Source organism: Monocercomonoides exilis, assembly GCF_001643675.1.
Source record: "Monocercomonoides exilis strain PA203 chromosome Unknown scaffold7-2047599, whole genome shotgun sequence".
Taxonomy (NCBI): Eukaryota; Preaxostyla; order Oxymonadida; family Polymastigidae; genus Monocercomonoides; species Monocercomonoides exilis.
The window spans coordinates 1,350,134-1,375,000 of NW_027150552.1; the positions used below are offsets into that span (position 1 = coordinate 1,350,134).

Below are 24,867 nucleotides of genomic sequence, written 5' to 3' on the forward strand. Positions count from 1 at the left end.
TTTTTTATAGCAAATGAAACAAACTACTGTTTCTGATAGATATGAATCTGAATATATATTTTAAGTCCTAATTGGACAAAAATTCAACTGCATATGAAAAAATAATAATAATAATATAAATTTTCTTCAAAAAAAGCAAAAAGGCAGCTCTTTTGTGAGTGCCATTTTTTGATCAACGAGATGGAACATATATATATAAACGAAAACAAGAGCAATATTATACAATCCACGCACAAATAATGAAATGATATACCAACAGCATAAATGAAATATTCTGTATTATTGTTAATTGAAAATTTTCAACCTGTGATTATTGAATGAAACAATTTCATCTTGACAAAAGAAAAATTGCATAACTATTCTATCAATAAATAATAATTTGGACGATGCACATTCCTTCAGTTTATCATCATCATATTTTTCTCAATTCAAAAAATTCACTTTAAAAGTACCCACTTTCATCAATTTCAACATTTCCTCTTTTGGTAATGTCTTCATCCCCAGAAGAATCAGCCAAATCAACAGCATCTGATATTGTCATCATAACTGTTCCATCCGGAAAGCGCTGAATAAATTCACGCTTTAGCTGTGAAAGAGGTGGGCGATCATTTGCTGAGGCAGAAAGACAGTTCTTTGTAACTTGCTCAAATGTGTTCCCTTCAACAATCTTCAAATCTGGCCTCTCCCCATTCACTATCTTCTGCCCTGCAACCTCTGCCTCATATTCTCCAAATGGGATCTGGAGTGTCAGACACTCCCACAGCATCATCCCAATCGAGAATGAGACTGACTCCTTTGTTGCTCCCATCTTCTTGTTCATCTGCAGCTCAGGCGCCTTCCACCTCAGACACTCCTTTTTGTTATCACTATCATCCTCAAAGGCAGATGAGGGTGGTGGTGAACCTCGACCATTCCTGTTGGCAGTTGAGAAATCAGAGGAAGATGTGATGATGGTGGAGGCGGAAGAGATGGATGAGGAATCTGAATCATCTGAAGAGAAGTCGGAGTGCTTGGCAATGCAGATGATCATGTGCTCTGAGAACAACACAATGTGAGGACTCAGATGGGCAAGAGATGACAGCTCGTCTTCTTCATTCTCAAATGAGTGGAGCGCTCCATTCGCCACCCAGAACAACACCTGAGCAGCTGTGTGCTCTCTCTCCTTCAGAGTGCCAATTGCCATCTCCTTCTTCTCGTTCCTCCCATGAAGCAGCATGAACAGTGAATCTCTCAGATCCACAATCAGCTTTTCAAACACTGATGAACAGGCAATTGCATCAACCAGATTCGACATGGATGAAGTGGTTGGACACAAACTCTCTGATCGAACAAATGTGGATTCGGTGTCTGAAGTGTCTGTGGTTGAAGTGGATGAAATGGAAGGTGATGGAATTCTCTTTCTTGTTTCTTCCTCTTCTTTCTCATCAACCTTCTCCAGCATCCATTCAGGAATCTTGTCTGAATCTCTCCCAAGGATGTATTCTGTTGAGCCACTCTCAGATAATAAATGCTCCGATGACTCTGAATGTTCCATATTCGAATCATAGACCCTCTTCTTGATCCTTTCTTCATTCTTCTTCTCTGCCTCCCTTTCTGCTCTTCGCCACTGCTCCTCAGGTGACATCTCCATCGTCACCATTTCAAATGCCTTCGGTTCCTTTCTGATGTTATCATTCACAATCTCTCTCAGATCTTTGTTCTCGTTCTTTGCTTTTCTCCATCGAACAATGAATATAATTGATACAATCAGAACAATCAAAAACAACATAACGAAAATGAAAATGACAATCAAAGCCCACGATGAAACAGTTCCGCTTCCTTCTTTGGCCAGCTTTCCATTTGCGTTTGTCTGAGGCTCGCTTTTGTTCTTCAGTACGAATGATTGCGTTGACAAAGGTCGCTCTTCGTCACCAAACAAGATACACACACTCACCTCAGCTTCACTTGGAGCATCTTTGACCAAAGATGATTGGATGTTTGTGACAACTTCAGATTCGTTCACATATTCACTATCTTCGAACTTGTTGGTATGCAACAATTTCTCTTCATTTAGTGTTGTTGTAACCCGGAACTGCAAGCTACAGGGCATAAGCAAATTTCCTATGAACTTCAGTTTTATTTCTGCTCCTGCTTCTTCTTGTTCAACTCTCTCCAAATGAGGAATAAACAGCACAGACGTTCTTTCCAAAGCAATTCCTTCCATTTCGCAACCCTCATTCAAAATCCACATCGATGAGTTCGGAAGCAAGCCATCTCCTCCTTTAAAGCTCATCACATCCACAATTCCCCCTTCATCACATATTATATTTCTTCTTGCTGAAGGATATCGTTCAATTGATGGATTATTTCCCTCAAACATTCCCATTTCTATTGTCAATCTGCCCTTTGAAACAGAAATTCCTCCTTTTGATGAGTTTGCAACTGTTGTATCTTTCATGTAACTGGTGCAGCTTGTGAGACAAATTAATGACCCATTCCAATGGCACACATCTTCAATTGCTGAATTTCCAATAACAGTTGAATCATTTTGATATCCTTCAAATAAACAAAATGTAAAATTCAATTTTGAACAGGAGCCGAACGATGCAAGCTTTCCATTATATTTTGGAAGATTGCATTCTTTGAATGTGCAGTTACTGAAACTGATTGGACATTCATTTTGAGCTGATAATACCGATATAATGCCCATTTCAGAGCAGTTGAGATTCTTAAAGGAAGTCAATGACAAATCAATTGATCCACTTTTTCCATTATAACTTGTTTCAACATCACAAACAGAACAGAACTCACAATTTGGAATGCAAATATCGAAAACCTCCAGACATTTGCAATAACAATTTCCAGATAGTGGAATCTGTAAAACACTATGAGTTGAAACAAATGAAAGTGAAGATATGGTGAGGTCAGATAATTCCAATGTTCCTCCAATTTGTTCAATCAGAGAAAATGATATTTCACACATTGAAGCATCTCCTATGTCTTTTCCTTCAAAAGAACAATCCTTTATAAAACATCTTTCAGCCGTTGTTTTTATGAGACACTCATGAGATGAACTAGTTTGTGAAGGAAATACAAAATTGAGAAGCTCCATCTGCACTCTCTCAGAGCAAAAAATTAATTCATCCCTGGAAGCAGTACCTGACGGAACCACACTTAAAGTGGCTGTTGAATGCACTTTCGATCTCAAAGTCAGATTGTCCAGATCAAACTCATCCTCAATGATACATTCCTTGTCCACATAAAGTCTGGAATCGAAATCAGATAGGATATGGTTCAGACCATAATCAACGGAATAACATGGACTATCGCTTTTCCCGCAATTGCGGAAGTTCCTGCTGTCTGAATGAACTGAAGAGACAATAATTGTGGTTGACTGATAAGTTGTGATGTAATCCATCAAATCAACATCCTTTCCCAACGTGCTATCTCTTCCCCAAATTGCATTAGCTCTGATGAATTCTTCTGGTCGGAGATCAAATCGAAACTGTGTTTCATTGATTTGATTTTCAATACTGAAACACTCCACAAAGATATCCCGACCAACAAATGCAGCATTCCCAAGAAGAGACATTTGATGAAAAATGAAATCAACTTCCCCACTTGTTGTACAATGCAGATAGACGCCTCCGCCTTTTCCAGAATTTTCGTTGCAGCAGGACTCAATTATTTCGCTATTTGTCATCTTCAGCCATCCTCCTTCATTCAGAGCAAAGAATATTGCTCCTCCTTTCTGTGACGATTTTGCGTGATTGGTGATAAACGACGTTTTATTCACGCTCAACTGCACGCTCTCTGTTGAAATGCTGGAGATGGCACATGACTCTTCTCCATCACCTGTCAAAGTTCGAAATGTTGATTCGTTGATTGCCACTCTTGTTTCATGAGATGAATGTTCTTCCGTTTTTTCCTCAATAAAGACAAGCCCAGAAGTGCTCATATTTATAGCATCGAAGGTCATTCTTTGAAATGAACAAACAGATCCGCTCATAATATTTATCAAACATTTCCCTAATGTTATTCGTTCAATTTGAAGGCTGGATGCAAAAAGTTCTCCACTTTTCATAAGAATGAAGCAAAATAATGTTTCAGTGTTGCCAGCTGTATGACATTCGAGAATGCAATAATCAAGACTCAGATATCCTTCCCCATTGGAAATTACTGTTGTTTGGCTGTCCCCTCTTGCTTTTAATACACAAAATCTAATGGAAGAAAAAAGAAGTGTTTCTGAATTGGAAAGAATAGAACTGATACTATCGTTAACGCCAACATCTATTGTGAGATTTGATAATGATGAAATGTCAATCAAAGCATCTGCCGAAGCAAAATTGCGTGTTGTTGATGATGGTGAAAAATCAGAATGAACAGAAAATGAATCCAAGTCAAAGTGGTTTTGGATCAACGTGGAACCATGAATGATAATTTCTTTTGAAATAGATTCATCTTCAACATGATAGAAACCAGTCAAGAATGAAGAGCATGGATGGGAATGGTCACCGCAGCCAGCAATATCAAATCCATCAGTCGATACATAAACCGTTGGGCTGTTGAAAGGAACGAGAAGAAGAAGAAGATCAATCATTCCAAACTGCTCATTTTCTCCAAAAAAAGGATTTTCATCTGTTATATAAGATGCGTAATCGAATGAAAACGAATTGTTATTCACTGTGAAATTCAAGTCAGATCCAAATATGTAAATATTTGAACCATGTGCTGCTTTGTTTGAAGCAAACATTGTATTATTGAATGAAAATGAGTTTGCGTTTGAGATCTGCAAGCAATCCAGAAATACAGCTCCTCCTTTTCCTTCTGTTCCTGAACATATGCAATGATTCATGCTACAATTATGCAAACTAAACCGATTTAGGTCTTTCAATGCTGCGCGAATATGTCCTCCTTTAAGGATTGTGCTTCCTCCAATCCCTTCGAAATTACATTCTTCCATTGTTGCAGAAGATGCGAATAAAATATTGAACGGGGAGGCATTGTGAATTATATGTGAAACTTCACAATTTTTCATCAAAAAAGTTCCACCATTAATCAAAATTAAGTTATAAGAACACTCGTTATCACTTTCTTTAGTGAATGAACTGCTTTTAAATGATAAAGTCCCAGAAGATTCAATCACTGATTTCATTTCATTTACAAAAATATCTGGCAGATCAAAAATCATATCTTCTATTAAAAGAATTCCTTTGTTGTTCAACAAGCTCATTGAATCACTTGCAGGTATTTCTTTGCTGATTGAAATTATCGATTGTGTCCCGGAAGCTGTTGATTTAACTGTGAGATAATCTATTTCAAAATGACTATCAATAACTGTATTGTTAACAATCTGCAATTCTTTATCTTCTGAATTTTCAACCAAATTCCGATAACCTCTCCAAAAAGAACAGCAAGGATAAAGATTCGTTCCACATCCAATCATATCGTATCCATCTGCTGACACACAAATCACCTGATCCAACCGTTGCTCAAGGAATAGACTCAGATTGACTGGCTCATCCACGAACTTCTCTCTGTCCAGGCCTTGCATTTTGACTTCAAGAATTTCTTCGTTTGTATTTAAACCTTGGAAATGAGAAGCGGAAATGGATTTATTTAGGCTTTCACATTCAATGAATACATCCATTCCATATTTTGCAACGTTGTCATGAATTTTCATGTTTTTCAAAACATAGTTTCCAAAGAATTCTCTTTCAAGCAGAAGATACAATCCTCCTCCCTTTCCAGTGTTTACATTAGCCGAGCAAAATGTCACACAACACTCCTCCAGAGTCATTTTCCCATTATCAACCAATTGGCAGTAAATACCACCTCCATCTGTTGATAAACATGAGCATTCATCGATTTGACTTTCTCCTCCAATCGTGAGCGCTTCAATTCCCCTTGCGTTTATGACACTCCATTCAGACACACAATTCTTGAAAGAACTTCCGTTTAACAAAATTTTAGAATTCCCACATCCAACAACCAATCCATTATGTGCTTGTTCGATACCATTTAAGTATTTATTTTCATCATAAGACTGCATGACAGAAGAAACATTGGAATATTCGAAAGCAAGCATTCCATTCGAAACAGCACAAATCCCTTTGAATCGGCTAAATAAAACGTTATTGATGCTGAAAAACGAAAACTTAACTTCTCCTGTTCCAGAGACAATGGAAGCTCCACTCTTTTGTGTTGGTCCAGAAGAGCTGCCACATTCGCAGCTGCTTATCACAACCCGCCCAACTGTAATTGCAATTAAACTTGAAACATCGTCTGTTGGATTCTCTGACAAAATGAAGATGATTTTGTTGAATGCAAGTGTCGTATGAGCATCTCCTGTTTTTTGTTCAAAACATCCTCCTTCACTCACATTCAAATAGGACTTCTCATCATTTCCTCTGATTGAAAGTGACAAGTTGGATCTGCTCAATCGTTGTTCAAGAAAAATTGATTCATTGATATGGATTGTGCTCATCTCATCTGTCATCTTCCCCAGTCCAAAAATCATATCTCCACATGGATAATCAAAGGCTCCACACTGATTGTTATTTGTTCCTCCAAATTTTACAAATAGCACAGACGTGGGCTCTGGAAAGAGATATGGCTTGATTGATTGATTGATGGAGCATTCATCCAGTAAATCCATAACCCAAAAATTTTCACTGTTCGACGACTCAAGCACTGTACCATCCCACAAATCTGCTTGAAGCACCTGCCGTGGAGCAGCACTGAGAAGAAAAATATCACTTCCATATTTTGCTGAGTTTTGAGAAAATTGAATTGATCTCATAGTGTACTTGGCTGAAGGACTTTCCAGAGAGAAATAGACTCCTCCTCCATATCCCTGCTGTCCATTCACTGAACATTCACTGATGTTGTTTGACTCAAAATAGAACCCACCGTCATTACCAACATTGACAAATACGCATCCACCTAGAGAGTTTGTTGCAAGACATCTTATTCCAATGAATGACGAATTCTTTATTTCAATTGTTTTCCCGTTTCCTACAATCCCAGTCAATCCTCCTCCATTTCCTATTTTTCTGGTCAAATTCTTCAACGATGAATTTATCATCTTCATCCCACTTCCATTTTCGCAGTAAACAGCGCAGCATTTTTCAAAAATAGATTCTCTTATTGTGCTATTAACCTCTTCAAAATAGCATCCATTTGAAACAAAAATTAAACCGCTGCTTGAATCGCTTTCAACTTCATTAAATTCCGAAGCATTCATAATCCCTCGTCCATCGTTTCCTCTAATATGCACAGCGCATGTATCACCAAACTTCACAGCATAAAAACTAAAATTATACAAGTGTGCTTCTCCATTCACGACTTTAACAAAGCTATACTCAATTTTTCCGACTCCGCCTTTAAGCTGCGCAGAACACTTTTGAAGTGTTAATATTGATGAAGAACAAAGGAACAAGCAAATGCGCTCCACAGCAAATTGAGAAGGCAAGGAAAATTTTATGCAACTGAATGAAACCACATTTCTTGTTTCAATAAGCCCATCAGCAACTCCAGTGCCATCTTCTTCAATCACAGTTTCTATTCCTTCCATTTCACTTTCAAAGCAAGCTGAATATGATTCAATTACAAACGCATCTTTGATTGAATAAGAACTAGTGAAAATGATTTCTGCTGTTGTTGAAGAGATTGTTTGGAAGCGCCTTTTCAGCAAATGAGGAACTGTTCTGCATGGATAAGCTCTCAACCCACAGCCTGAATGATCAAGACCTTCACCATCTCCGCTCACAAATCCTTTGACTTCAAACGGAGTCAGAAATGCACCAAGAAGAAGTTCAACACTGCTGCTTGTTGTGCTTCGTTCAAAGCCCATCAGATCCTTTTCATCTAATTCTGCCCATTCGAATAAAAATCTTTCCTTTTTAATCAAGATGCTCAAATTGTTTCCATCCACAAACACGCAATCACCTTTCCACCCCGAACAACCATGAAACATAACTTTATTCAAAGAAAGTTCTGTTTCATCATCAATTGCATAAACATATAACCCTCCACCAATACCTTTTCCATTTGCTTCGCTTTCCGATGAAGGTGTCTTGCATTCGTCAAACATTGTATTCTGAATGCTTATAACTCCGCTTTGCAGTGAAGCAAAAATGCCTCCTCCTTTCAGACTGCTTCCTTCCGCACATTCGCCTGAAACAGTGCAATTATCCAAAAAAACTGATGTAGGTGTTGGAATTTGCATATTCACAGAAATGCAACCTCCACCCCCGTTGTACTGCTTCACTCCAATAAGCGAACAATTGTTGAGATTGCTGACTTGTTCGTTGCAGATCTCAATCGCAGATCTTCCTGAAAATAAGAATATTCCTTTGAATAATGCGTCTGACATTGTAAATTTTCCGCCCATAACTCGAAGGATTCCAAATTGTCGAGATATTGACTCATTAATTGAAACAAACGAAATGGAAATCAATGATAGTGTTGATGAGCTCTCGAGAATAGAAATGTGTTTTTGCTGCAGTGTATCTGGCAATAAAAGCTCAAGATTAGATATCTCTACTGTAGAATTTAATTCGCAGACAATGAGCGCTTCACAGTTTTTGTCACCCTTATCATCAAATGAAACAGATGCTTCTGAAGTTTGCGATGTTAGACAGAAATGACAATTCATCGCAACGAGCTCGTTGCTAATAAAGCTTGTTGAATCAACATCAATTTCATTCACCGAAGAACTAATTCTATTTTCAAAACAGTAATCAATTGACTTACACATAAATCCCTTAAATCCACAGAATGGATGATCTGTTCCACCATCTCCATCTGTGAAAATAGAAGACACCAATGTACAAAAATATACAAATATTGGAATTAATGGTTCATCTTCTCCATTTTCCGTTCCACTCATTTGATTCAGATCATCAGGTTCCATGGAACTGTCAAAAAACAGAAGTGATTCGAAGTTAGTCTTCTCTTTTAGAAAAATTCCAGTTCCACAGGAAATGAACAAATCTTTTCCGAAAGTAGCATTGTTTGCTTTGCTCTGAGAGAAGAGCACGTTTTCTCCAAATGCGAACGAAGCAGACGCATCGCTAACTGAAATCATCACTGCTCCTCCCTTTCCTGTATCGTGTTCCACACAAGCTGTGAGGCATCCATCGAATGTTGTTGAACCATTAACAATGAGCTTCTCATTTTCTTTCAACTCAACAAACAATCCTCCGCCACACGCATTGTTGCTGCAAGCTTTGCAACTGATAAAGGTGCAGTTATCAACAATAATGTTGCAAGAATAGTTTCCTTCAATTCTTCCTGTTGATTCAAAGAATCCTCCGTTTCCATTTGACTTTTCAACTTCTGAAATGGCACAGTTATTCATATTCACATTGCAGCCATTTCTCAACATTATCATGCTATTCGAGGCAAATGATAGTTGTGTGTTAACGGTGAATGTATTCAGAACCAACGTTGAATGAGAAGCTCTCACAAAGTCATATTCCAATTCGCTGCTTCCACTGCTGCTCAGCTTTGCTCCGCAGTTTTTCAGTTCGAGGGATTCTGCTGAGCATGCGATCAATGTTGAGGTGGAAAGCAAGGATGCAGGGAGACAGAACGAAATATTGCTCATCTTTGTGGCTTTTGTCACATGAATCATTCCAACAGCAGGGACTTGACCATTTCCTTGAATATTAATCTCAGTCCCCATAATCCCACATTCAATAGTCCAATTATTTTCATTGAGCTCCATTGATTCTTTGAAGATAAATCCGCTGTTCAAAATAATCGTCTTCGGAGCACCAGAATATCTGAGTGAGGCAGCATAGCTAATTGTTTCACATGGATATGATGAAAAGCCGCATGCACTGAAATCTCTTTGTTGAGAACCGCCAACGCGTGCTTTCTCGTTTAGTCTCATCAAATATGGAGCTAAAGGAATCGGAATGTCTCTGAATCCTTCTTCAAATCCCATTGCCTCAGTGTTTTTTGTGCTATCTGATGACAAAATTATTTGAAATGTTGTTGACGTGACAACTGAGCTCAATTTTTGTGAATCAATGAAAATGTTTTTTCCTCCTAAATCTGCTTTGTTTTCATTTCCTCCTGTACCAAAAGTCAAGTTCTGTATAACAAAATTTGTTCCTCCTCTTTTTGTATCGAAAAACAACGCCCCTCCAAATCCTCCAATTGAGTTATTGACTGTTGCTGTGCATCCAGAAAACATTGTCATTTCACTATTCTTCCCGATAATTACCTCTCCTCCACTTTCAACGCTTAGCCAGACACAGCCACCACTTCCCTTTAAACAAATGCAATTGCTCGCATTCATTCCATAAAATGTCACAACTTCATTTCTTTGAATTGTTTTTTCAAAAACAGCTCCATTTCCTTCATTTCGAACAATTGAAATGAAATCAACTGAGTGGAATACTAGATTCTCAGAAGATTTTGCATCAATGGCAATCGCAGAAACAGAGATGAATTTCATCGATTTGAATTTCACATCTGAAAATGTCATTGCTCCACAAGAAAATGAAAACAAAGAAGTTGCGAATGGATTATGATTTGTTGCTTCTGCAGTAATTATGCAATCACTGACATTCAATCGTCCGCTTGACTGTGTTATTGAAAATAGTTGTGTGGAGATTGATGCTGAAGAATTCCGGACAATTGTCAATTTGCTCAACGAAGCAGAACCAGTTGATATCTGAAATAAAGTAATTATCGATGAAGAGATGCTTGTTGACTGATTGCTGGCTCCACAAAAGTTCATTGTGAGATTATTAACGTTCATTCCTTCTTCAGTGTACGCTCCAGCAGCGATATCCACGCGAGTGGTTAATCCTGAGATGTGATCAGCCACCTGAATTGTGTACTCGATCGTTTTGCATGTGGGATAAGGGTAATCACTTGATCCATGACCGCACATTCTATTATTTTCTCCATGCACAACATCCACTTTCAAAGTGTTAAATCCTTGAGGAATCCATGTGCTGCAGTCAGACGTTCCGATCATCACACGCGGTTTTGTTCCTGTTGAAAGTGACAGGCAGAAGATCACATCTTCTTTTTGTAAACAATTCACACTTGCATTATCTGTCAATACATCTGACGAAGCATCGCCAACATTTTTCTCGAAAAAACAGAAAAACAGTTTGCTGTGAAGATTTGTTGTTGAAGAAATGCCAACTGCTGATGCATTTGATCTTGAAGAAATATTTGAAAAATAGCACTCACAAACGCATGCCCCTGTATCATTCATCAGCGAAAGTGCACCTCCTCCTGTATTTGTTGAAGAGTAAGGTTTTCCATTTGTGAACACGCAACAACTGATCTGAACAGGATTTTCAGTGTTATCAAAATGGAGTGCAAATGCTCGATGTCCAGCTTCCCCATCACTGAAATTCGATTGAGAACAGGAAAAAGAATTGCACTGAGTCCAGAATGCTCCTCCAGATTGCATGCAAGAGCAATTATCAAAAAAAGATGATTCAACTGTTACTGAGCTCCTTCCTCTTATGAAACACACTGAACCTGATCCTATAGAAGAAGTGCAATCTTTTCCAATGCAACTGAAAAGTTGAAGTATTCCTGTGGATTTAAAATAAATTGCATGATCTGTAAAATTTGAAAACCAGCAATCTGTACAAATCATATCTCCTGTTAATATTGTGTGATTTTCCATTGAATGATTATTGTTGAAATTCTCATTTGACATTCTGAAATATGAATCAAAGGAAGTGTTGCTTATGTATTGGGAATTATGACCTCTCAGTCCATGTATTATTCCCCCATCATATGGAGAAGCAACGTTCGTGAATTCACTAGAGCTGATTGAAGATGCACTGGAAGTTTTACATGGGGTGTTTGATAGTTCTTTTGAACGAGATATATTTATAAAAATGGATTGGTCGATGCTGCTTCGTAAATTTGGAGATGACACAAAAAGAGGAAAAGGAGATATCGCATCAAATGATGAAAAATAACAATTTTTCATAAATGCACCACAGTTTTGAATCGAAGGTTCCGCTGCTGGACAATATTCAATAATTGTTGAAAATGACTTTCTAACCTCTCTAAAAAACAGTGACATATTTTGAACACAAGCAAAGCCGTTTGACAAGCTAATTGGACTTTCTGCTGTAAATGGTTGTGGAAAAACTACAATTGATTCCAATGTAAGAGATGAGTTGCGATTCAAAACAAACAAATGACTTCTTTTGAGTCGTGTTTGAATCTCGGAGCATATGCATGATGAATTATCCAAAAGTATGTTTGTTACCAGAATGGACGGAAACAATTTACAATTCTTGATTGTTAATGCTTCAATAATATCCATTTTTCGGTCACATTTCGAGGATTGATTTGCTTTTTCGCAAAAATTGTGCTTTGCAAATTCTTTCATAAACAGACCATCTTTAATTGCATGAACAGTGTTAACTTCTTTCTCAATTCGGACTGTCTCGATTTTTAACGAACAAATATATAAAGCAACAAAATAACACAGCGAAAATATTTTCATTATTCCTGCGAATAAAAATTCATAACTTGATCTAACCTTTAAGTTATTTATTTTATGATATTTTTGTAAATTAATCGATTAGATGGAGAAAAACAATATGGTTCGAAAGTTATTCGAACAACGCATTTGCGAAATTTTATCAGCAGCTTTTCGTTCAAGCATACCACTTGATATTATTCTTTCAGAGGGTGCTTTATTTCATTTTGAGCGAGCTGTAATGCTTGTAATAAGAATGAGATATCAAGATGTTAGCATAATGTATGTTATTTATATTGAATTGTTAACTCATGTATGGTATCTCTGCTGTTGATTAAAAATTGAGATTATTTCAGAACCTGTAAAACAGAATCTTTTTTGCATGCAGTTGAACAGTTAACTTATTTTTGTTCGCGTAGCAGTGTATTTGAAGAGAATCCTGAACTTAAGGTTTTCTTTTGAACTTAAGCAATTTCTATATTTTTTAATTTTGATCTGTGATCCAAAAAATATTTACGTTTCATTTATTATGTTTTTTTTCCGATATTTTTAAAAGAATCTTACTGCCATTCCAAAGCCTCAATCATTCAAACTTAATCCAAAAACATTTTGTATGACTTATTTACGCACTTTTGTTCTTGTTGTTATTATCCTTCTTTTTTTTTCACATTATTTGAAATAGTTTATTTTTCGGTAATTGGAAGATGCTCATTTTCAAAAGTTATAATTGAAATATCTGTTTTAAGAACTTTTACGCAATCTCAACGAATCCCCGAATCTTTCATTGCTCCACCTCCAAGGATGAAAAGCACAATAAAAAGATCTTCATCCATTGATTCGCAGAACGACGATGGAATTCCTCAAGCCGTTCCCATCAGCCCACAAGGCGATAAAAATATCAGAAGCACCACTCCGTCCCCAAACGCATATCCATCGTATTTTTCATCGACAATGGCATCTCCTTCACAAAGCTTTGTAATGTTTTCTCCAGGCAGAGATGCTTCATTGCATTCTTCTTCTTCTTCTTCTTCTTCTTCTTCTTCTTCTTCCACATCGTCCACTGTTACTTCATCCACGCCTGCTTCTGTTTCTGTAATTGCATCTTCTTCTTCTTCTTCAACGACTTCTTCTTCTTCCTATCCTCAGTTATATCTTCCACCTCGCTCTCCTTCCTTTTCTCCATCTGCAACTTCTCCTTTCTCACATGCATCTATTGGCCTGTCTCCTTCCAAACTGTCGCCTGAAAAGCAGACGCTTACACAAGGTGCAATGGATAATATCGTGCCGAATCTTCCGTCTTACTCATCAGCTGCGCCTGTGCTGCGGGTGTTTGATGAATCCCAGCCGCGTTCTCCTCCTTTCTCTTTTTCGCTTCACCCGTCTGCGCCATTCAATTCATCTTCTTTTTCTCCTTCAGGCTCTTCAAACACTTCAAGCTCTTTAAGCTCTTCAAGCACTTCTCCCGCGTTGGCACAGTGCTTGTCGCCAGCGTCGCCTGCCTCTTTTGCTGCTTCGAAACTTGTTTCTGATGCGAAATTCAGCCATTCCATTTCACAGCAGGATTCTCCGAAGCCTCTTGTACCAATTGATTTTTCGCCTATTGCAGCAGCAAGTGCGGATTCCAATGCTTCGCAGCTGTCGTTCTCTGCTCTTGTGAGTTCTCGAAGAAATCCACAGGAAGGAGAAGAGAAGGTTCTCTTTGAAGGAAAAAGAGATACTTTGAAAGAGATCGAAAAAATAAACGAACAAGAAGAGAAAAGAAATAAAAGAAGATTTTCTGATGATAAACAGATGGACAGAAATGAAGGAAAAATTGAGGTGAGAAAAATGATTGATTCAGAAGAGAAGGAAAAAACAAGTGAAGAAAGAAATAAAGAGATTCCTATGAAAAAGAATAATGATTATGAAGATAAAGGCGCTTTGTTAGGAATGCATTCACCAGGAATCTGTAATGAAGAATTAAACAAAGAAGAAGAAGAAGAAGAAAAACTGAAAGAAGAAATTAAGCTGAAGCAGTCTTTGTTTGTTCGAGATGAAAGTGGGGTGATTGATTTCTGTTCTCTAATGGAGCATCCGCTATATATTCAACAGCATTCACACAATGAACAATTTTTTGATGTTTCTTCGCATGAACTGTCTTCAAAGAACGATCAAAATCATTCTTCTGCTGCACCTTCTAGCTTCGAATCAGCATTTCATCCACCTTTTGCAAGAGTTGCTGGAATTCCGTATTCAACTTTGCCTTTTTTCACTTCACAAAATTATGTTGGATTGCATTCACAATCATCATCTATATCTTCTCAATCGGTTCCTTTGGCTAATCATTCTGTATTTCCTTCAGCAGAAACTGATAAAAATAATTCACCAATAAGTTCAATGTTCACAGATGGATTGGATAAGCAATTGAATGTTGATAAAACTGAAGGAAAACAAATTGAATTTGACAAAGGCACTTCTTTTTCTTCATTTTCTTCATTTTCTGACTTGTTTGAAACTGTGCAAGCACATTTTGATTCTTTTGGTTGAAATTCATTCGTGCTTACGTGAAGAAAAATTAATTTAGAAATAGAGAAAGAAATTATTATTTCATGAATATGTGGATATAAAGCAGATTTATGCAATATAATTTATGACAAATGTTGGTTTTTTGCTTTTTTTCACCAAATTCTTTCAAATTTTTATGTTGTTTCAAAAAAAGTATGTGATTGTTCATTTTTGAGTTAATCTTTTCGTTCAAGTTTTGTTCAAACTACTTTTCTCAATTTAAAAGTCATTCTTTTCTTCAAAATAGAAGATTTTTTTATCATTTTCAAGCTCCTACGAAAATTTTTTGGATTTGTTGCATTAAGAAAATGTTATTGATCAAAGCTCATACAAAAGAATGTTATAAAGGGGAATAAGCCACATCGTTTTTTTGTTTGAAAACATAATTTGAAAAGTGGGATTGTTCTTTTACGTGCAACCAGACATGTTTCTTTTATCAAATTGTCCAAAAAGAAATATAGTCAGCAAACTAATAAAAAATGTCATTCTCAGTATTTATTGCGTAATTGTTTAGCAAAAGATTCATATTTCTAAATTCACTTTTATGTTCAAAACCCATTAATAAAATTATTTTTGACAGGAAATGTAAATTTCATGTGATTTCTAACTGTAAAAAAACTGTATAATGATGCATTTTAATTAGCTCACCTAGTATTGCGTTAACATGCTATCTAAGATACTTTTTGTACTTATACTTTTATTTGAAAGTAAAACTCATGAAAAACCTGTCTCATGTGAGAATATGCCTTTAACGTTGAACTCTCAAGTGTTTAAGCATTCAAGCTCAAAACTTAGAGTAAAGCTGACTCTTAATTGCCCACATGATTATTCTTTTCATTCTGTTTTCATTGCTCTTCCAAAAGGTATTCAACATAAAAAATCCATTTGAAATTTTTTGATATCAACTATTTTTTACAATTTTGTTTAGACGAACCTTCATTCACTATTGCAAAGCCATCATTAAAAGAAGCAGGCCTTTTGTATTTGAAGGGAAAGGCACATGAATATTCTCGTTTGAGAAATTAAAAATTGATTTTAAAAGCAAACTTATTTCCAAATTATAATAGAAATTGGGATCATTCCAGAAACTCCTATGGATGCTGCTATCTTTCTCCAACAAACAAGCTCTGATAAAACTGAATTTCAATTCTATATTCGCTCAGCTGGCAAGCCTTTCAAGGGAAAGAATAGCGAAATCGTTTGTATTTATTTTAGAATTTCAACCACATTAAGACGTTTTTCATTTTTCACATCTGTGCTACTCTTCGCGCTTTTTCAAATTTAAAATTGTTTAGAAAATTGCAGTTGCATTGGTTCATCCAACAGAAGCACCAAAAATGCTCTACAGCACAATTGCTTTAAAGCATGGAAAGGTCTTTAGTCATTTTCTGAATTTAAAGAATTTTAGAAATAAAAATATTTTCACGATGAATGCTCCTTTTTAGAAAGTTGCACAAACTGTTTCCCCACAAATTAAAAATGTTGTGCTTCCTCTTCAAGCTAACGTTGAAGACGATGACGACGATGCACAACCTATCTACAGCTTCAGCGGGATGGTTCTTGCAGAAGGAGAAAAGACTGCAATTTCAACATCTTCTCAACCCGCTTCATCTGTTTCTCTCAAGCCTGTTGCCGGATGCAGCGTCGATGTGATTGTGAATGCAAGCTTCCTGATCTCCACAGTTACGGATAACGCAGGACGCTTCACTGTTTCCATTTCGGAAGAAACGCTCGGACTTACAGACGGAGCTGAGAGATCTGTTTTGATTCGCGCAACAGACTTTTCTGACAGCAAAGCTCCAATCAGCCAAATCAAAGAAGTCAAAGTTCCAAAGGCTTCAAAAGGAAAAGACCTGTCAATTCAACCATTTGTTGTTCTGTCTCTGCCATCATCTCAGAAAGATGCAGCAGAAGCCCATTCTCGCCCTCTGCAGGCCACTCCCTGCACCACTGAAGCAGTGACTGTGTCGCTGTGCTACAGCTGTGCCGCTGACGAATGCACCACATTCCCAGCTGGAACAGCTCCAACAACCCAAATTGCTGGGAGAACTGTTACCCTCACTAGAACCGACGGCACAGCCGATGATCCGACAGATTACACTGAAACAACAACTGCTGATGGTGTGGCTTCTTTTGCAGCAGTCTGCGTTGGTACATACACATTGAACATTAACGGTGTTGGCGACGAGCCAAACACAACAGAGACGATTACGGTGGCTGCAAACGATTCCAACGATTTGCAGGTGTATCTTACAAACGCAACATTTTGCGTTTCAACAGTGAGCGGAGTTGTCTGCTTGGACTGTGAAGGCACAGGAGCATGCACCAACGAATCAGAAGGCATTTCAGGTGCAACTGTACAGGTATTATCTGCAGCTGGACCAAACAACACGTTCACAACCGGAACTAACGGAGAGTTCACATTCAATGTTACTTCTCCATTCACTGGAACACTGAATGTTACTGTTCCATGCGCTGCTGATGAGAACGGAACATCACCACAAAACTTCTCAGTTGACTTGACTGATCTCGAACCACTGACAAATTACACAGAATCATTCCCTGTGGAATGCTACGACGACTGCTATGTTGCTCCGACTGTTAACTTTACTGTTTCTTTCTGCCTTGACTGCGCTGAAAATGGATCGTGCAACCCAACAGGAGACGATGCAGCCGGTGCTTTTGACGGCTTAAACGTTGTTCTCACAACACCGACAAATGGCACAGCCAACATCACTTCTGTGGCAATTGCACCAATTACTGATGATGCAGCAGATCTCGAAAACGTTACCATTGGCGAATACGATCTGTACATCTCTCCATACCCAACCACTAACGATACTGGGCTGCATTACGTTCGCAGAATTAATGTAACAGAAGACATGGGCGAAGAGCCCGAGGATCTGCAGGACATTCCAGTCTTCAAGAGAGACGCTTGCTTGGAACCACCAGTCATTCAAGGAACTGTGTGCTACGACTGCTACCAGAACGGAACATGCACATTACCCGCAGCAAATCTGACTGTTACAGCATTCAACTACGACACAAATGAAACCTTCAATGCAACTACAGACGAGCAAGGTAGATTTAACTTGACTGTTAATTCAAGCGGAATATACAACGTAAGTGTCGAAATTGCCCTTTGCAACAACACAGAGGAAGAAACAGGAGACGATGAAGCAAGAGGCGCAGACTCAGTGAACATTACAGTCAATCTGAACTCCACTGTTACACGCAACTACACAGTTGACCTTCATCCATTCTGTAATTCACAGTGCTACACACCAGTGTTTGGATGTGTCTATTGCGATCTTTACCAAAATGGAACCAACGAAACCTGCAACGGTGAGGGATTCCCCGACGTCAGAATTGAGATATTTGATGAAGATGGCACCAGCGTTGCTGAAACAACAACTGATGAAGATGGAGTGTATACATTTGATGGAATTCTTCCAGGAAACTACACAATCGTTGCTTATGATGTTCCCGATTGCAGCGAACTCCCTTCACTCCGTGGCTTGGTTGCACAAACATTGACAAGAAATGTTACAATTACTGGAGGTGAACCTTACATAAACGCTTCGTTTGCCGTGTACGAAACAAATCTTCCTGGGTTCATTTCCGGTTTTGTGCGTGTCCGAGCCACAATCAATACGTCCAACTCGAGTGCCATTCCTGTCAGTCTCAATAACCTGAACTGTGCCTGCTCTGGCAATGGCACATATCCTCCAGTTCCACCGCCACCACCCTGTGGATTCGGAGGACCAATCAACAGCAGTATTGGCTTTGACGACTTCTGGCGCGAATGGCTTGAACGCAATGGATGGAACCAAACAGGACCCAGTCAAAATGCTTCTGATCCCGTTTTCCCACCTAATCCTCCTCCTAGACCTCCATGTGGATGCGCACGCAGAAGGCGCGAGAGAGAACAAGCTGAAGCAGATAACAATCAACAGCAGACAACTATCATAACTACCACTACAACTTCAACAAGAGGCGCACCAAGAACAAGAACTGTTACACCAACTGCAGCTCCAGAATCTAATGTCCGTGTTTTGAAGGCCAAGAACCAATTTGGCATGCCATTTGTTTCTCCTGCTTTGGATTCCTTCTTCTGGCCACCTCCACCATCTCCATGCCCACCACCGCGTCCTCCGACACCTTATCCTCCAATTCCTCCTCGTCCAAGTCCAGGAAATTGCACATGTGCTGGAAATGTGACAATTAACGCAACAATTAACTTGACAATTCCAGCTTCTGGCGGAAATGCCACACTTTACAGAGATGATGATGGAACCGGAAACGTTGTGAATGGAACTCAGACAGTTCCTTTGGTTGGAGGTGCATTCAACTTTACTGATCTGAGACCAGGCACAGGATACAGACTGAACATCAGCCTGCCTGAGGGAACAGTTGTTGATATTGATGATTCAGTAATCCCAGATTCAATGCTTCCAGTTCTTGAGGTTACGAATCCTGGAGAGCCCGTTCAAGTCGTCTTTGGGCCAATGACTATTAATGATACAACTGGCGAAGGAATTGAAGGATTGTTGTTGTCAGTTGTTAGTGATGAACTTACAGTTGGAGTGGATGCAGTTATTGTTGATGCAACAATTTCTGGCGTAAGTGCAAATAATACAAACTCAACAAATACAACAATTCCAGGAAACACAACAGGACTTGTTTCAAGATCATATGTCAAGCCAAATAAACAAACCAAACGTGTTGAAGAACCACCAAAGGCGAAAGTTCAACGTATCAATCCAAAGAAAACAAAAATTGCCAAATTGAAGGAAGCAAAAGCAGTGAAACCTCAGCCAGCAAAAACTGGCCCACCAAAGGCACGTGTTGTAAAAATTGCAAATATCAGAAATAGTAAGCACAATAGAAGTTAAAATTGAAGCGGATGATTTTGATATTTCTGTTCATTTTGCCTCAAAAAATTTCAATTTACATATAATAAATAATTCAATTTAATTGAATTTCCATTCACACAAACACCTGTTCATCTTTTTCTCTGCGCTTCTTTTTTTGAAACAAAACACTTGATTTTGACGATGAATTATTTTTTTGAAACCCTGAAAAGATTTTTTTGATAAAAAAATTCAAAATCATTGATCCAACCATCAACTAATTTTCTCAATAAGAAATTTTGTTTTTGAATTGAGAGCATTACACTGAAAATATCAGAAGAAATTTTTATTTTAAAAAAATACTTGATTCTTTACAAAAGCATTGTACGAATTTTTCTTGGTATTTTGATATTATTGCACTTTTTTTACTAAATATTGCTTTTAATTCACTACTAAAAGTATTCAGACAACATTGAAGAGCCCAAAGCAACATACATAAATGAATGGTTTTTTATATGTTTTGTGTCGTTCATTATTATGTGTTATATTCAAAAATCCATCAATTTTCATTATTAGTGCAACACTCATTGATTTCAGCTGATCCTTTATCTGATGATCCTGCTTTAAATTTTTTCTTCTCTCCCTCTTATTTTGGTGGAAGTGAAATGCTTGTATGCGCATTTTCTAGAATCTTTTTTCATTTAGTGTTTCTTTAGAGTGGTCGTTTTTCTTACTGGGCAGATCTTATTCCTTTTTTAACATTAAAAGAGCAGTGCATGATTGGAACAAGGGCCATAGATTCGCTCATGAAACTTTTACTTGTTTGATAAGTTTTTCTTTTATAAGAAAGCAATTAATCAAAAACTGTTTATTAGAAGGACGATTTGGAAGGCTGTCTTGCTGCGGTTATATCATTGTGGTGTGTAATCAATATTTCAATTCGTCTTTCTGAGTTAGGGTTTTTCAATTTTTTTATTTTTATTTTTATATTTATATTTATTTTTATTTTTTTTCAGTGATTTGTGTATGTGTGATGGAATCCTGCAGACTATAATTATGAAGAAATGTGAAATATCAAGATATTTTTCCCTGATAATGCAACTGCCGGACTCATTTAATCCGCGCTATGACAGCAACCTCTGGAAATCCTTCGCTATCAAAAGTGAAGAGCATAATTTAGATTTATCCCTCTCTCAAGAACTTTCCGATTCGGGAATAAGTTCTTCTCAATCTTTCAAGAAATCTCTTCAACCAACCACAAATTCATCAAAGACTTCTGCTGCTATGAATTTACTGACGATACCAGCGACATTAGAAGGGACCGAAGACAACCCACTTCCGCAGGTATGTGTGGATTCTGTAACGAATCCGCATCATCCAAACCATCTCGTTTCCGTCTCATCTACACCTTCACTTTATTCATTTGACGCAGATGCTGCTGCGGACACCGCAACTTCAGGCAGCTTCAATTCTTCCTCTTTCACTGCCTCGCCGCTGGCGCTGTCGCCGTTTGTATTTGAGCAAGGAACGATGACTACTTCTCCGTTCTATTTTCCTCATTCAGCATCTGGTTCTGATACTATGTCAATCTCTCCTTCATACTCATTTTATGCTTCTTCTTCCTCAATGCATGATAAAAGTTATCTCAGCCCTGTCATATCTCATCCGGCTGCGCTGTTTCATTCACCTACAGCAACAGTGCCTGCAACACCGTTGGCTTCTCCTCCTTTAATTACACTTCACACTATCAAATATGCTATCGCTCACTTTGCTTTCTGCTTTATTAGGATGCGCCCTACTTTTTCTCTCTTTGCTCAGATTGTTCCAATCGTTCGCATTATATCAAAGGATTCCAATTCGTTCAGTGATAGGGTAGTTCACGTGGCGACAGAAATTATAAGGATATACTATCAAAACAAATTGCAACTTTCATTAAGAAGTTGAAGTTTTGATTGAATAGTTTTTACAAAGTAGTTAAAGCTGAATCTAGATTAATCTTTATTTTTATAAGTGTACAAACATTCTACTCTTACTTGAACTTCTTTACGTTTTATTGTTCTTTTCAATTTTGTTTGTTAGTTCTTCATCAATAATTACCAATTAATTTAAAAGTGGGCTTTGATCTGAATATTTCTATTTCCGTTTTTAACAATCGAAATAAGCATTTTATTTCATTGCTTGATTGCTATCCAGCATCAAAATGATAACCCCTCCACCATCATCATTCTCTGAAGATGTTAGTGGGACAATATTTAAGACACTTCCTGAAGTTATATCAAGTAGATATAAACTATTAAAGGTGATTGGCAAGGGCTCATTTGGTATCTAAGCAAGCGTTCATCTTGTAACTTAACGAATATATTTTTTTCGGTTATTTTAGGATGCGTATTTATCACGGAAAGTTTAGTATCAAAAACGATTTATGCAACAAAAGTTGAGGTCTATTTTTTTTTATATTTATTTTTTTGCTTATTATATATTTTGCTTTTCCTGAAAATAGGTATCGAATAGCGCTTCGCAAAAGCTTAAATATGAGTATCAAAGATACCTTGAATTATATGAAAAAGAAGGATTTCCTAAAGTTAGATATTATTGGACAAATAAAGAATTTAATGCTTTGGTAATGGAATTCCTTGGACCTTCATTGGAAGACCTCCACAAAAAATTTCATAGGCGATTTTCTATTGTTACAATCAACAAAATTGCCATTCAACTTATTCAAAGACTTAAAACGCTTCATTCAAATGGATATGTGTGTTATTGTTGTTGAAACAGAATTTTTAAGAATATGCATTTTCATGCTTTCGCTTGTGTTGCTTCATTAGATCCATCGTGATATCAAACCTGAAAATCTTCTTGTTGGAAATGGGCAATTGAGTAACACAATATTTTTAATAGATTTTGGTTTATCAAAAGAATTTCGAGATGCTACAACTCATGCTCACATACAATTTTCTGATAATCACGGAATTGTTGGTACTCTCAGATACATCTCTGTTGTTTGTTTCTTCAATTTTGAATTATTTTGATTAATGTGAAAATATAATTCAATCTTCGATTTATTGTTGTTGTTGTTGTTGTTGTTGTCCAAAATAAAATGATTTAAATTCATTTATATTACTTTCCAACAGAACGTTCACAGAAAAATTGAGCCCACACGTCGCGATGATTTGATTTCTCTATCTTATCTTTTTTCGTACTTTTTTAAAGGATCTCTACCTTGGCAGTTCGGTAAGAAAATATCTCAGCAAGATAGGAACGAAAAAATTCTGTGTGTCATATTGAAATATATATCTCTTTTTGAAAATTAGGTTTTTTATTTTTTTAATGAAAGCACTGATATCTGTGATAATCAGTAGCGTTCTTTCTGTTTGAGTTTTTGACATTTTATTATTATTATTATTATTATTATTATTATTATTATTATTATTATTATTATTATTATTTATTTTTATTTTTATTTTTTTTTTTTATTTTTTTTTTATAAATTTAAGTAAAAGCAAAGAGAGAAACGAAAGCAAGCTATTTGAGGGGATGCCACAAGAATATGCACATTATTACGCTTCTGTTTCTTCACTTAAATTTGATCAGGATCCAGATTACGACGGGCTGATAGAGCCATTCGAAACACTGCTGGCCAGTGTGCCGAAGGAGCAGCAGCTCTTTGATTGGAATGTTTGCCTGTTTACAAATTAATTTTTTTATTTATTTATTAATTCATTCATTCATTCATTCACTCACTCACTCACTCACTCATTCACTCATTCACTCATTCACTCATTCATTCATTCATTCATTCATTCATTCACTCACTCACTCATTCATTCACTCATTCACTCATTCATTCATTCATTCATTCACTCATTCACTCATTCACTCATTCATTCATTCACTCATTCATTCATTCATTTATCCTTTTATCCTTTCATTTTTTTCATTCTCCTATGTTCTCTCCTCCATTCTCTCAGAATCCAACCAAAAACAGTCTTCTCTTTCAGCCACTTTCATCAACAGGAAGTCGGCAATCCAACACAGCAGCCAAAACAAACACACAAAACATGTCAAATTTACAGAACACTCCAAACATGTCAAATGTAACAAACATGTCAAACTTCGCAACCCCAATTGCAACAGCATCCGCAACAACAGCAACTGCTGGCGCTGCAGCCTTAGAGGCACAAAGGAATGAGCCTGCCAGAAGATTACCTTATTCAGCCAATACCTCTTCGCAGGGTTTAACTGGCAGAGGCGAGCAAAGAGAAGCAATGGAGATCAGAAATGGCACATCAAATGCAGAAACTGCGAAAACCGAAGGGAAAACAGACTCAAAATGGAATGCTGTTCAGTTCAAAGAAGTGCCACGGGCTGCTGTTCAGCCAAGCTCTGGTGTTTCTACAGCAGCTCCTCCTTCTTCTTTTTCTTCCACTCCTTCCACTTTTTCTTCTTCTTCAACTGCTTCTTCCGCTTCCGTTTCCGCTTCTCCAAGAAATGGCTGGACTCATTTCAAGCCGTTCATTCCATTCAATCCAATTGGATCACCTGCAACAAGAAGAGTTGAGTCTTCAGCAGACAAAAAGCAGACAGAAGAACTTTCTCATCAGCAACAAGAGAATCAACAACAGCATCAACATCATCAGAATCAACATAATCAACAGCATCCACCTCAACATTCACCTCAACATTCACCTCATCATCCACCTCATCATCCACAGCAATATCAGCAAAGCCAGCAACGCTCACAAGATACCAAAGCAGCAATAATGTCTAGTCCTCCCATTCCAGCCATTCCTTACAGCAGCCCAAACATCAGCTCACACGCATACACCAATCTTCTTCATCCCCCCTCGAATGGGTCAGACAGGTTTCCTTATGCTTCAGACTCTTCTTTGACGCAAAGAGGGTTGACTTCTGCACAGCCTGGTGTTGTTCAGCAGCTGCCTTCGCATTTGCCGTTGACTTCTCCTTCGTTCTCTGCGAGCCCATCCATGTCGGTTTCTTCTCCTGCTTCTG

At 37.6% G+C, this 24,867-nt stretch overlaps 3 protein-coding genes across 3 annotated transcripts in view; 2 read left to right on the forward strand and 1 right to left on the reverse strand.

The window, feature by feature from the left end:
* On the reverse strand, positions 1 to 11,647 carry MONOS_46 (uncharacterized protein; the record flags this gene model as incomplete). The annotated part of the gene is made up of 3 exons (XM_067874687.1): positions 1 to 2,535; positions 3,154 to 11,360; positions 11,598 to 11,647. 3 exons carry the CDS (start codon positions 11,645 to 11,647, stop codon positions 443 to 445), a joined length of 10,350 nt encoding a protein of 3,449 aa, XP_067733490.1. The 3' UTR covers positions 1 to 442.
* Positions 11,648 to 13,261: 1,614 nt separating this feature from the next.
* Positions 13,262 to 20,066, forward strand: MONOS_47 (uncharacterized protein; the record flags this gene model as incomplete). The annotated part of the gene is made up of 7 exons (XM_067874794.1): positions 13,262 to 14,946; positions 15,585 to 15,624; positions 15,681 to 15,867; positions 15,933 to 16,016; positions 16,072 to 16,202; positions 16,300 to 16,377; positions 16,450 to 20,066. The coding sequence occupies 7 exons, from the start codon at positions 13,262 to 13,264 to the stop codon at positions 19,897 to 19,899; spliced, it is 5,655 nt and encodes a 1,884-aa protein (XP_067733491.1). The 3' UTR covers positions 19,900 to 20,066.
* Positions 20,067 to 20,356: 290 nt separating this feature from the next.
* Positions 20,357 to 24,867, forward strand: part of MONOS_48 (putative casein kinase 1) — a gene marked incomplete at its 5' end in the record, with an annotated part of 10,660 nt that continues 6,149 nt past the window's right edge. The window contains 12 exons of the mRNA XM_067874899.1: positions 20,357 to 20,363; positions 20,434 to 20,528; positions 20,574 to 20,678; positions 20,733 to 20,776; positions 20,874 to 21,569; positions 22,051 to 22,178; positions 22,238 to 22,296; positions 22,358 to 22,609; positions 22,683 to 22,856; positions 22,989 to 23,128; positions 23,352 to 23,532; positions 23,826 to 24,867. The exon at positions 23,826 to 24,867 is cut by the window's right edge and continues 6,149 nt beyond it. Of these exons, the coding sequence (XP_067733492.1) occupies positions 20,357 to 20,363; positions 20,434 to 20,528; positions 20,574 to 20,678; positions 20,733 to 20,776; positions 20,874 to 21,569; positions 22,051 to 22,178; positions 22,238 to 22,296; positions 22,358 to 22,609; positions 22,683 to 22,856; positions 22,989 to 23,128; positions 23,352 to 23,532; positions 23,826 to 24,867 (2,923 nt within the window). The remainder of the gene's footprint in view (positions 20,364 to 20,433; positions 20,529 to 20,573; positions 20,679 to 20,732; positions 20,777 to 20,873; positions 21,570 to 22,050; positions 22,179 to 22,237; positions 22,297 to 22,357; positions 22,610 to 22,682; positions 22,857 to 22,988; positions 23,129 to 23,351; positions 23,533 to 23,825) is intronic.